The sequence below is a fragment of the Fringilla coelebs genome (assembly GCF_963513975.1).
Source record: "Fringilla coelebs genome assembly, chromosome: 15".
Classification (NCBI taxonomy): domain Eukaryota; kingdom Metazoa; phylum Chordata; class Aves; order Passeriformes; family Fringillidae; genus Fringilla; species Fringilla coelebs.
Window position 1 is genome coordinate 17,082,610 of NC_140041.1, and position 11,406 is coordinate 17,094,015.

Genomic DNA, 11,406 nt, shown 5'->3' on the forward strand with positions numbered 1-11,406 from the left:
TGAGATTCAAAGTTGAGCTTTCTTTCATTTCTGCTTCATGCCTGTGTGTAGCTCACTTTAGGTCCCAAATCTGCTTTTCATGAAATCGATCTCAGAATTGCTATTGACTTTAAATGCTGCAAGATCTCACCCGTCAATTCTCCTTCTCCCATCTGTAAAACGAGGATGGCAGGATTTCTGTGCCATCTGCAGTGCTGTGAGGCTGAAAACAATCGTCATTTATAAAGTGCTTTGAGCTCAAATGGGAGCTTCTGGGTAAAGGCAAGGATGAAATGTTCCTGAATGTGCCAGTTGCATCTGGTGTCTGAGCCAGGGGCTGGGTTGAAGGCTTAGGAGGAACAGTTTGGTGTTGCAGAGGTGGTCCAGCTGCTGAATGTCTTGGAGTATTTGTGCTGGTCAAAAGTTCCTGTTCATCATTACAAAATCAGGGCACAGAGGAGCCGGTGGCTCCATGTCCCACAAAAATCTCCTAAAACCCATGCTGACCTTGAGCATCTGTGATTTTTAACAGCCACAATCCTCAGAGCTCCTGTCTCTGGCCACCATGTGAGTTAACAGCATGTGCACTGCAAGGAGGAAACTCGGAGCTGCAGATGCTGAGCTTTTCTGAGGGCAATAGGAAGCATCTGATGGGAACAAAGGACGTTCCTTCCTCTCCAGCTTTGCAGGGAAGCTGCCTAACCTTGCTTGACACGTTTTTGCAGAAAGCTGAGGGCCAAACTGGGACAGCAAAGAGCAGGTTGTGGCTAAGCATTCTGTGTTAAGGTGAAATATTGAGGGGCTTGGAACACAAGCACTATGAGGAATGGCTGAGGGGGCTTGGGGGTGTTTCATTTGGAGAAAAGGAGGTTCAGAGATGACCTTATCACTCTCTATAACTGCCTGAAAGGTGGCTGTGGTCACATGGGGTTGGGCTCTTTCTCCAGGCAGCACTGACAGAACAAGAGGATAGTCTCAAGCTGTGCCAAGGGAATTATAGGTTGGATATCAGGTAGAATTTTTTTACAGAAAGGGTGATAAAGTTCTGGAATGTTCTGCCCGGGGAGGTGGTGCAGTCCCCATCCCTGGGTGTGTTTAACAAAGCCTGGATGTGGCACTGGGGGCCAGGGTTTGGGTGAGGGGTTGGGGCTGGGTTGGACTTGATGATCTTGAAGGTCTCTTCCAACCCAGTGATTCTGTGAATTCTGTGATTGTGTGTGATTCTGTGAATTCTGTGTGATTCTGTGAGATTCTGATTCTGTGATTCTGTGTGATTCTGTGAATTCTGTGATTGTGTGTGATTCTGTGAGATTCTGTGAGATTCTGATTCTGTGATTGTGTGTGATTGTGTGTGATTCTGTGAGATTCTGATTCTGTGATTATGTGTGATTGTGTGTGATTCTGTGAGATTCTGATTCTGTGATTCTGTGTGATTGTGTGTGATTCTGTGAGATTCTCTGTGATTCTGTGTGATTCCTTGAGATCCTGTGACGTTCCAGCTCTTGTCAGAATGGCGCGAATCCCACCCAGCTGAGCCGTTCCCATGCTGGTGCCACGCCCTGCTGACAAAGATGCTCTCTGTCCTTTTGCAGACACGAGCCACCAGGCGCGCTCGGTGTCCAGCCGGCCCTACTACAGCCTGCCCAACAGCAGCCATGAGCGGCGCTCGGTGCTGGCCGTGGCGGAGCCGCCGCGCTTCCACTCGCAGGCCAAGGGCAAGAACGTGCGGCTGGACGCGCACTCGCGCCGGGCCACGCGCAGGAACAGCTTCTGCAACGGCGTCACCTTCACCAACCGGCCCATCCACCTCTACGAGAAGGTGCGCCTCAAGCTGGTGGCCGTGCACCACGGCTGGAGCGGGGCCCTGCGCTTCGGCTTCACCATCCACGACCCCTCGCAGATGAGCTCCGAGGAGATACCAAAGTACGCCTGCCCCGACCTCGTCACCCGCCCCGGCTACTGGGCCAAGGCTCTGCCGGAGAGGTTTGCGGTCAGGGACAATATTTTGGCCTTCTGGGTGGACCGGCACGGCAGAGTCTTCTACAGTATTAACGACGAGGAGCCCATCTTGTTTCACTGTGGTATTAAAGTTTCCGGGCCTCTCTGGGCGCTCATAGACGTCTATGGAATTACCCACGAGGTGCAAATTCTAGGTAAGTGTGTCTTTGTGGCCTGTGCTCTTCCTGATGCTGTAGGGAAGATGCATGATCTGTGTGAGCATTTCTATGGGACACTTAAGAAGATTAATTTGCTGTTGGTTTTGTACCGCCAATTAATCATTTTTCCTCTGCCGGCAGTAGCAATATATTCCAGAGATGGCAGTGATGGAAAGTCCTAAGGCTGCACATTATGGGAAGGAATAAATGGAAATCTTTACCTGTAATTCCACTCAGCTTTCCCTGAGCTGGGTGTGCTGCTTTGGCATGGAAAAACATGGAGCGAGGTCCCAGGGAATGAGGAGACAAAAAGGGCCAGTTGTGACTTTGTCTATTCTTTCCCAGCTACCGGTTACTGCCAGTCCATTGGAAAACTACCAGTAATCGCCCAAGAGTTTCCTGGAGCCCTCCCCCAGCCCCTCTCTCTGCTCTTGGCCGTGGTGCCCCCCAGGCTGGCAGTTTGAGGGGCTGTGTTGGCACTGTGACCCTTCCCTGGCACAGGGACATCACTCACACCCCTGGAATCGGGTGGAGTCTGGCTGGTTTACAGCCTCTTCCTTAGGGAGGGCTGCGAGAGGGGACGAATCTGTTCCCATTAGCAAGCCCAGCTGATGGCCATGGAATGATTTTCCTTTTGTGGCTTCTGCAGCATTGAAATTTCTAATTAATTCAGGGTTAGATGGAGTGTTTGAACTGGGCTGCACCACAGGGAACACTTTTAAAATCCAAGAGAGTTGCCCTTTCCCGGAGGCTCCGAGGAGCTGATGGAGTTTTAACAGCCCAAGCCAGCTGCACCTGCCCCAGGGGATGGTGCTGCCAGCCTGGCATGGAGCAGGCACCAGGGATGAGCTGTGAACTGGTGAGTCCAGAGGGCAGGCAGCACCATCACACATCTTTCTGAACAGTGCCAATTATTTTACAGGCGAGAAGGCCACACATAAACAACGCTTTTCCTTGTCTGCTGTGCCTCCAATGTGTAATTAAACCTCACCAGCAGCTTGTCCTGTAATTGCAGTTGTGACACACTCCAGCCTCTGGTGCTCGTCACAGAGGAGAAGGAGTGTTTGCTGTATTGGCCAAGGCAGCTGCTTCACCAGAGCTTTCCTTTCTCCTCATTAAATTAGAGTTTGAAAAATAAAATGCAGCTTCTTTCTGCTCCCCACCTCCAGTCCTGCCTGCAGCATCCAGGAGTTCCCAGTGAAAGACTCATGCTGAGAGCACCTGTACTCTGCTGGGAGGTTTTCTTTAACAAAATACCAAACCCCCCACACTGCCCCAGGAATCAGGGCCATGCTCAGCCACCTGGGGCACCAGGGGACCTGAATTCCTTGCTTGGGGATGTGCTTGTCTCTGCCTTATCCTCCCAAAATCTTGTGAGTTGAGAAAATTGTGAAATACAGTTCTGAGGCATAAAATGCCTTTGAGGATCATGAATCCCAGAATGGTTTGGGCTGGAAGGGATCTTAGAGATCATCTCATTCCAGCCCCCTACCACAGGCAGGGACACTTTCCACTATCCCAGGCTGTTCCAAGCCCTGTCTAACCTGGCCTTGGACACTTCCAGGGATGGGTCATCCATCATGAAGTTTGGATGTGTCTGACTCCTCTGTGGGAACATTTCTTGCCACACAAGCTGTGCTGGCTGAGAAGGAGCTGCTCCAGCCATCAGCCCACCCCAGTGGCCTCTCCTTCCTGGGTCTCTGAGTGAGGCAGGTTCTGCTTTGCAGCTGCTGGGTGGATCTGTGTGTTTTCCTTTTTGCCAAAAGCCTGGGGGTTCTCTCCACCAGGAGCAGGCAGTGTTGGTGCTGGGCTGCTTCACCCCTCTCCATCTCTGGGAAGGCCAGGAATCATTCACACAGACTCTTAAATTCCACATGCTCTGACTTTGCACAGTGCATTAAACCTTTCAGAGTGAAGTGTCCAGGCTGCCCCAGCAGGGCTGGAGGTAGAAGGGAGAACACACCCAAACTTTCCCACACCTTTACATCACCCCCAAGCCTGGCATGGCTCAAGTGGAAACCTGGGAAATTAATTAAGGATCAACATCCTGACTTTCCCTTTGCTGTGAAAAGGGAAAACAACCTTCTGCTGTAAAAGCTTTCTAACACCTGCAGGAAGTAGCTTTTGTGACTTGCTCTCCATTCAAAACCTCTGCAGGGCTGTGAACCACCCCTGAGATATGAGGCTTGAAATGACCTCTCTGGGACACACCTCTGCCTGGACACAGGTGTAAGGCAATGGCAAGGAGTGTGGAAAGAATATCCATTCATCCTTGAGTTCATTACTTGGGCACCTGTCTTGCACAAGACCTTGGGACAACAAAATATTGAGGTTTTTTTTTTTTTAATAGTGTAACCTCAGAGCCATCAGATCCTTCTCCTCAGAAAGCTGTAGGATGACACTGGTTTACAGCTTTTCCCCAATTCCCAGTGCAGGGAGCTCCCAGATCACACAGGTACTTTGGAACACTTGTTTTCCTGGCTGGTGCCAGATGCAGCCACTCTCTGCCTGCTCCACGCGTGACTCTGCACCAGGAGCTCTTCGTTAGTGGTGGGCCCGTGGCTGATTTTTCCTTATGGAGTCTGTAGGCTGCAATAACAACTGTAAGCATAAAAGCAGGCAGTTTTCTCTCGACTAAAGCCTCTGTCCTGGGTTTCTCTCACAGACAGCATGTTTGCAGAGACCATGACCACTGCCCGGCTCAGCACCGCCCGGCTCAGCACCTGCCTTCCCCAGAGCAACCACGACTCGGCCAACTTCAACAACAACGAGCTCGAGAACAACCAAGTGGTGGCCAAAATTGCAAACCTGAACCTAAGCCGGGTACCAGGACTTGGGACTGACAACCACATCATCCCCTGCTGCCCCAGCCGGCGGCAGCACGCCCAGGGAGTGCCGGCCTTCCTGGACACCGACCTGCGGTTCCACCCCACCCGCGGCCCCGACATCACCTTCTCCCAGGACAGGATGGTGGCCTGCACCAACTGGCAGGAGAGCAATAGGACTTTGGTGTTTTCTGACCGGCCTTTGCACATCGGGGAGAGCCTCTTTGTGGAAGTAGGACACCTGGGGCTGCCCTACTACGGCGCCCTCTCGTTCGGCATCACCTCTTGTGATCCGAGCACTTTGCGGACAAACGAGCTCCCGGCGGATCCGGACTTTCTCCTGGACCGTAAGGAGTACTGGGTGGTTTACAGGGCCTTCCCAGTGCTCAACAGTGGTGACATCCTCAGCTTCATGGTCCTGCCCAACGGAGAGGTGCACCACGGGGTCAACGGGGCCAGCCGGGGCATGCTCATGTGCGTGGACACCTCGCAGTCCCTCTGGGTGTTTTTCACCATCCACGGTGTGATCAACCAGCTCAAAATCCTGGGTAAGTGCAGCCAACGGAGCACCTGGCTGGAGAAGGCTCCTGGGCCAGCAGCAGAGCTCTGGGTTTGCACTCACTGTGTTCACTGATGGGAGGATGCAGCTCCTTGTGTTTGCAAACGAGAGTGTCAAAGCCTGGCTGTCACAGAGATGTGTGCAGCCTCTAGGATTGCCCCAGGAAAGGATGAGGCTTGAGAGATAAAACAAGCAGAAGGCAGGGAGGCAGGGATGGCTGGGGGGCAGCTATTTTTTTCAGCAGGTTTGTTTTTTGAAGGGATTCTTTATAAACAGGGGTGGTTGTGGGGGGCAGCTTCTTTTTCAGTGGATTTGTTTTTAAAAGGGATTCTTTATCAACTCCCTATTCCAGCCAACAGGTGTTAAACTTCTGCCTTGGTAAGGATGGTGGTTTTTATGGGTACAGCTCTGGTTTAAGCACAGAGAGTAATCCTGAAGCGCTGCCACAGCTCGGGGATCAGCTGGCCCTTCTGATCCATTGCTGGTGACCAGTTCCAGCCTTTCTCCTTTCCTCCGAAGGATTCCATCAGAAAAGTAGATGTTAATGACTTTGTAAAGCGGGTTTTCTTCATCCAAAGCAATGGCTTTTCCCAGCTGACAGTGTGACAGCCACAGCTGGAGCCTACTGCTGCTGGGGAGAGTGGGACAGTGGGCAAGTGGAAAGGCAAATATTGCATAATCTGAATATTGCTTCTCTGAAGCTGAACAGGCATCATACAAAGGCATAGCGAGGTCCAGACCCTGGGCTCACATCCAGAATCTTGCCCTGTGTCGTTACCAAGGGGCAGCATTAACTCAGCAGCTGGAGTCACCCTGAAGTCGCTGTGCAGGTGGGGTGGGAGCAGCTCAGCGGGCTGAGGGGCTTTGGCCAGGCTCGGGGTGTCCCTCTGTGGGCTCAGCTCTCTCCTGTGTTCCCAGGCACGGTGCAGTCCAGCCCAGGGACGGTGTCTCCCTCAGGATCCCCCGGTGGCTCCCAGTACGACAGCGACTCAGACATGGCCTTCAGTGTCAACAGGTCCTCATCAGCCTCCGAGTCCTCGCTGGGTAAGGACAGCCAGCCCTCAGCCCGGGGTGGGGGTTACCTCTCCTGCCAGGCCAACAGAAGGAATGGGAAGAAAACACAGTGCTGGAAAGGTTTTCACGGCCTGGAGAAGGGCTGTGCATTCGTTGTATCAGCCCCAGTGTGGCCAGCAGGAGCAGGGCAGAGACTGTCCCCTGTGCTGGGCACTGCTGAGGGTGAACCTCGAACCTTGTGTCCAGTTCTGGGCCACTTGTGACAAGAAAGACATTGAGGAGCTGGAGCATGCCCAGGAGAGGAAATGGAGCTGGGAAAGGGGCTCAGCCTGGAGCAAAGGAGGCTCAGTGGACCCTTCTGGCTCTGAACAGCTCCCTGACAGGAGGGGACAGCTAGGGGGGTCGGGCTCTGCTCCCAGGAACAGGGACAGGATGGGAGGAAACAGCATCTAGTTGCACCAGGAGTGGTTTAATTTGAATATCAGGAATAATCTCTGTATGTAAAGGATGGTCAGGTATCGAACAAGCAGCCCAGGGAAGTGGTGGAATCACCATCTCTACAAGCATTCAGAAAATGTGTGGATGTGGCACCTGCCCCATGTGTAGAAAAGGGCTAACAGGCTCTGCCCAGAGCTGTGACTGCCGCAGGTTGGAATACACTGGCATTCAATTGGCCAAAGAACCAGGCAACGACCAAGGACATCCTTAAAACCTGCCTTAAGTGTGTCACACAGTGTCAGCTTTGCCCCATCCCGGCAGACCAAACAACTCATTCCTCCCTTTTCTTTTGCAGTGACTGCCCCCAGCTCCCCTTTGAGCCCCCCCATCTCTCCTGTCTTCTCCCCTCCGGAGCCATCGAGCAGCAAGAACGGGGAGTGCACCGTGTGCTTTGACAGCGAGGTGGACACGGTGATCTACACCTGCGGACACATGTGCCTCTGCAACACCTGTGGTCTTAAGCTGAAGAAGCAGCTCAACGCCTGCTGCCCCATTTGCCGACGGGTCATCAAAGATGTGATTAAAATCTACCGCCCGTAGCGCCCGCCGGGGCTGCAGGAAGGGGGAGCGCCGCTAGCAAACCACGCCTTTCCGTCCCTGCTTATGGGTTATCGTGCTGGTCAGTCGTTATCCAGTGGCTCGTTATCTGTGTTTCCTTATTTGACTGCTAGGGCACAATTCAGGGAGCAAAGCTGAGGATTGTGTGGGGCCCGGGACCCGAGCCAGCTGCAAATGAGAAATTTCCCCTGCAAAGGCTCTTTTTTCCCTCCTCCTGCTGCGGGGGAGGCTCGCTGTGCTGCGGGTCCAAATGGGGAGGTGGCCACTTGGGCACTGCCAGGTGCCACTTGGGCACTGCCAGGTGCCACTGGGCTTCCCGACCCTAAAACCCCCAGCTCTGGGATGCTGCCAGGGGCTTGTGCTGTGGTGGAGCAAAACTGAGACGAGGCCCAGCAGTAGGGATCAAAGTGGACAGAAGTGATCTGGAAATGTCATGTAAGGAGAACCAGCTCAGGCCAAATAGTGGCACAGCCAGGTTGTCACTTATTGGGGTTCCATCCCCATGAGCAGGCTAAGGGGGGCATGGAGGAGCTGGTCTGGGCTTAGATAATGCAGAATTTTCTTTCTGAGGCAGAACAGGGACTTGTGGCCATGGAGGCTGAGAGCCAGGGAGCTGCCCTGGGGTAGCAGTGAGGAGCATGAGCCCACGCAGAGCCCCTGCAGTGATGGAGCTGCAGGGAGCTGTGAGGGGCAGCTCGGGCAATGCCCTGCTACCTTCTGAAGCCATAAACTGCAGCCTGTGGGATGGGCACACTGCAGTCCTGCCTTGGGACACTGCAGTGGTGGGCTTTGTCACCTGCAGGCACACACCCCTGCACTTTGCTCTGCCCTCCTGGCAGGTGGCACAGTGCCGTGTCACCAGTCCTGACTGTCACCCGTGCTAGACCTTCCCCTGCAGCCAGTGCCATGGCAGGGCTCAGCCTTCCTCCCGCCCCACCACGGGGATTTTTGGAGGCTCTGGTGAGAAATTAATTTCTGACCCAGTCCCATCAGGCTCACCTTTATTCCTGGGGACTGTATATGTTGATTTTACCTGTTCTTTCTTTCCCAGCACAGCTCCCAGCTGCCTGCATGCTGGGCCTCAACTCTACCTGAGACCTTATTGAGAAAAACAGGGACTATCTCACTTGGCTTTACTGAGGAGGAAAGAAAAAGGCTCTGAGGTCGAATTAGATGGTGGGAATTCAAAGGTAAATGAGTTTTGGGTGTAATGTCAGCTGCAGGCAGCACCTGATTGTTCAGTACCAGGGCTGGTGTGAGGAGCTCAGCATCCTCCTCCCTGCTGCTCCAGCAGGAGCTGCCCTCCAGTCTCCGTCCTGTGCCCATTGCACAGCCCCTATCCTGTCCTTCAGCCCCAGCCTGGCCAGTTTGCAGCTGCTTCAGGCTCATAAAGAGGGAAAAAAGATGGAAATGGGAGGATGAGAGGAGCTGTGTCCCTGCAGCTCAGTGACCGTGTGCTACCAAGTGCATAAGAACAGCTTTTCAGAAAGGTGCAATTAGCAGATTTTAGTCTGGAAAAAGGAAAAAATGGAATAATAACTCCTGTACATTTGAGAGCTTCTGGGCATAGAGGGAGTGGAGGGATGTCTGGCTATTCCCTCTCTCCTCCAAGGCTGTGGGTGCGTGGTGCTGCTGCCCACGTGGTGTCTTGGCTGTGCCAGGAGAGCGGGGTTTGGCTACTGGCCTGTGCCAGCCCTGTGCCAGCCCTGTGCCACGCTGCCATCGGGGAGGGCACTGCCAGGGAGCAGCTCATCCTCCTCCTGCAGCGGGCTGTGCTCACAGGGCACCCAGAAACCTTTTGTTTTTTCCTTGGAGTGCTGATGACCATTTTTATTGAGCCTATCAAGGAGAGGCTGCTGTGACCTCTCAGCCATGGCCCTGCACGAGGGCCCAACAGCTTTGCAGAGCCCTTTTTGGAGACCTCTTTGGTGCCACTGGCTGTGCCACCACCCCCAGCAGAGCCACTGCACCTTTCACTCCCACCTTTCCCCAAGGAGGAGCCAGGACACATTCCCTGCATCTGGAGCTTTTCTGGACCTCCCAGCTGCCCTCCACCGCAGGGACCACAGGCTCTGCACTCCCAGGGATGTCCCAGCCCCACGCTGGCAGGTCCAGGTCCAGCTGTGGGCAGTGGGCACAGTGGTGCCAGGCTGTGTCAGCCTGCCTGGGCACTGCCAGCCTTTCCCTGGGGAGGGATTCAAGGAGAGCTGTGGGAATGCCCAGCCTGGATCAGGGCTGGGCCATGCCCAGGGTGCTGTCCCAGCTCCGGGGGTGCCCTGGGGTCACTGCTCACGGTGACAGCAGCGGGGCAGAGCCCCCTTGCTTGGTGCCACCTCAGGGCCTCCGTCAGCAGGGTGGCTGCAGCCTGGGTGGGGTTTTTTAGGTGTAGCTCTGTTTTGTATTTTTAAGCCAGCAAGGAGAAACACCGAATCCACCCCAGGAGCTGTTCAGGACACTTTGCAGAGGCTGAATTTTTGCTGTAGCAGCCAAAACCAGTTTGTAAGAAGGGGCAGCAGCCAGTGAGGCCAGCAAGGAACCAAGAGGGATGGCAGAGCAGTGGACCTGTGGCCCCACCTATCCAAGAGCAACAGGAATTTTCCAAAATAGGCCTCAAAAAAAAAAAAAAAGAAAAAAAGAAAAAAAAAAAAGATTTCCAGGAAAAGGTAGCCTCTTACAGATTTCATTGTTAGTATTCGTATTGCTATTTTTTTTAAACAGTCCAATGATATATGATTTGTACAGAAGATCTGTTTGTGCCTTATAAGGGTGTCTGTGCACTTTTTATCCTTTTTAAAGCAACTTTTAAAAAGAAAAAAAAAAAAAAAAAGAAGATGGGGGGAGAAAACCAACACAGATCAATGGTAGTTTTATAGAATTTTGTGTTCACTGAGAACCCTGCTTTATATATATATATGTATATACATACATATATATATAGGAGTGAAAAAGTGTTTATTTCCATGGATTTTCCCCTCCTCCTTAACGTTGTTTGAAAATTTAAGGAAAAAAGGAAGAAAGGAAAGAGATGGGGGAACTCTTTTACCTCTCCCCCTTTCCGAGGCAGTTCCTCTCTTGTTGTTACCTTTATGATTCAATACTGTGACCTGTATTATCTTGTTGAAGCTGAATCAGGTTTTGGACCTCTGTATTAGGCTTTTCAAGCAAAATTTTGGGGGGCCTGGGGAGGGAGGGCATCGCACGAGGGAGGGAGCTGCACCTCTACATGTCAGTGCTCTATAGTGTTCAGTGCTGTGTGTTTTCCTTTTGTCCATTTACCCGTTTTCCATGAATATAATTTTGACTTGTTTATGAGACAAATAAACCTTTGGCTTGTACAGAGTGCTCTGGAGTGCTTCAAAGAGTTTGAGCTGAGCGGGTGAGACAGCCTTGATTTGCAAAGTGAGGAAAGGCTGATCCAGAGGGGCAGAGGCTTCCAAAATAATTAAAAAAAGACGCTTTACAAACCTTTCCTGAGCTTTGCTTTGCTCCTGGGAGTCACTGCCCAGGGGCTGCTCACTCCCTCCATGGGCTGGGAGGCTTTGCTCCTCATTTAACACTGCAAGTCCTTGGAAGTTTGGGGGACAAGGGTGAATTTCAGGGCTGCAGAGGTGGAAGGGTTTGGTGGCCCTCTCAAAGAGTCCCACATTTCTTATCCGATCTCCAGCCTGGCCCCCTCCTGTGCCCTGCTGGGGCAGTGGCAGCCAGGGGTGATGCAGACACAGCAGGAGGCTTGATTTTCATTTTCCTTTTCTCCTTTTCCATTTCCTGTTTCCTTCCCCTTTTCCCTTTCCTTTCCCCTTCCCTTTTCCCTTTCTTC

The 11,406-nt window shown here is 52.7% G+C and overlaps 1 protein-coding gene across 1 annotated transcript in view; it reads left to right on the top strand.

Moving 5' to 3' along the window:
- The window catches only part of NEURL1B (neuralized E3 ubiquitin protein ligase 1B), a 34,610-nt gene extending 23,864 nt beyond the window's left edge, over nucleotides 1-10,746 (top strand). Inside the window, exons 2-5 of the mRNA XM_084215903.1 lie at nucleotides 1,572-2,132; nucleotides 4,801-5,508; nucleotides 6,438-6,563; nucleotides 7,327-10,746. Coding sequence (XP_084072029.1) covers nucleotides 1,572-2,132; nucleotides 4,801-5,508; nucleotides 6,438-6,563; nucleotides 7,327-7,571 — 1,640 coding nt within the window. The 3' untranslated portion in view covers nucleotides 7,572-10,746. The remainder of the gene's footprint in view (nucleotides 1-1,571; nucleotides 2,133-4,800; nucleotides 5,509-6,437; nucleotides 6,564-7,326) is intronic.
- The last annotated feature ends 660 nt before the right edge of the window (nucleotides 10,747-11,406 follow it).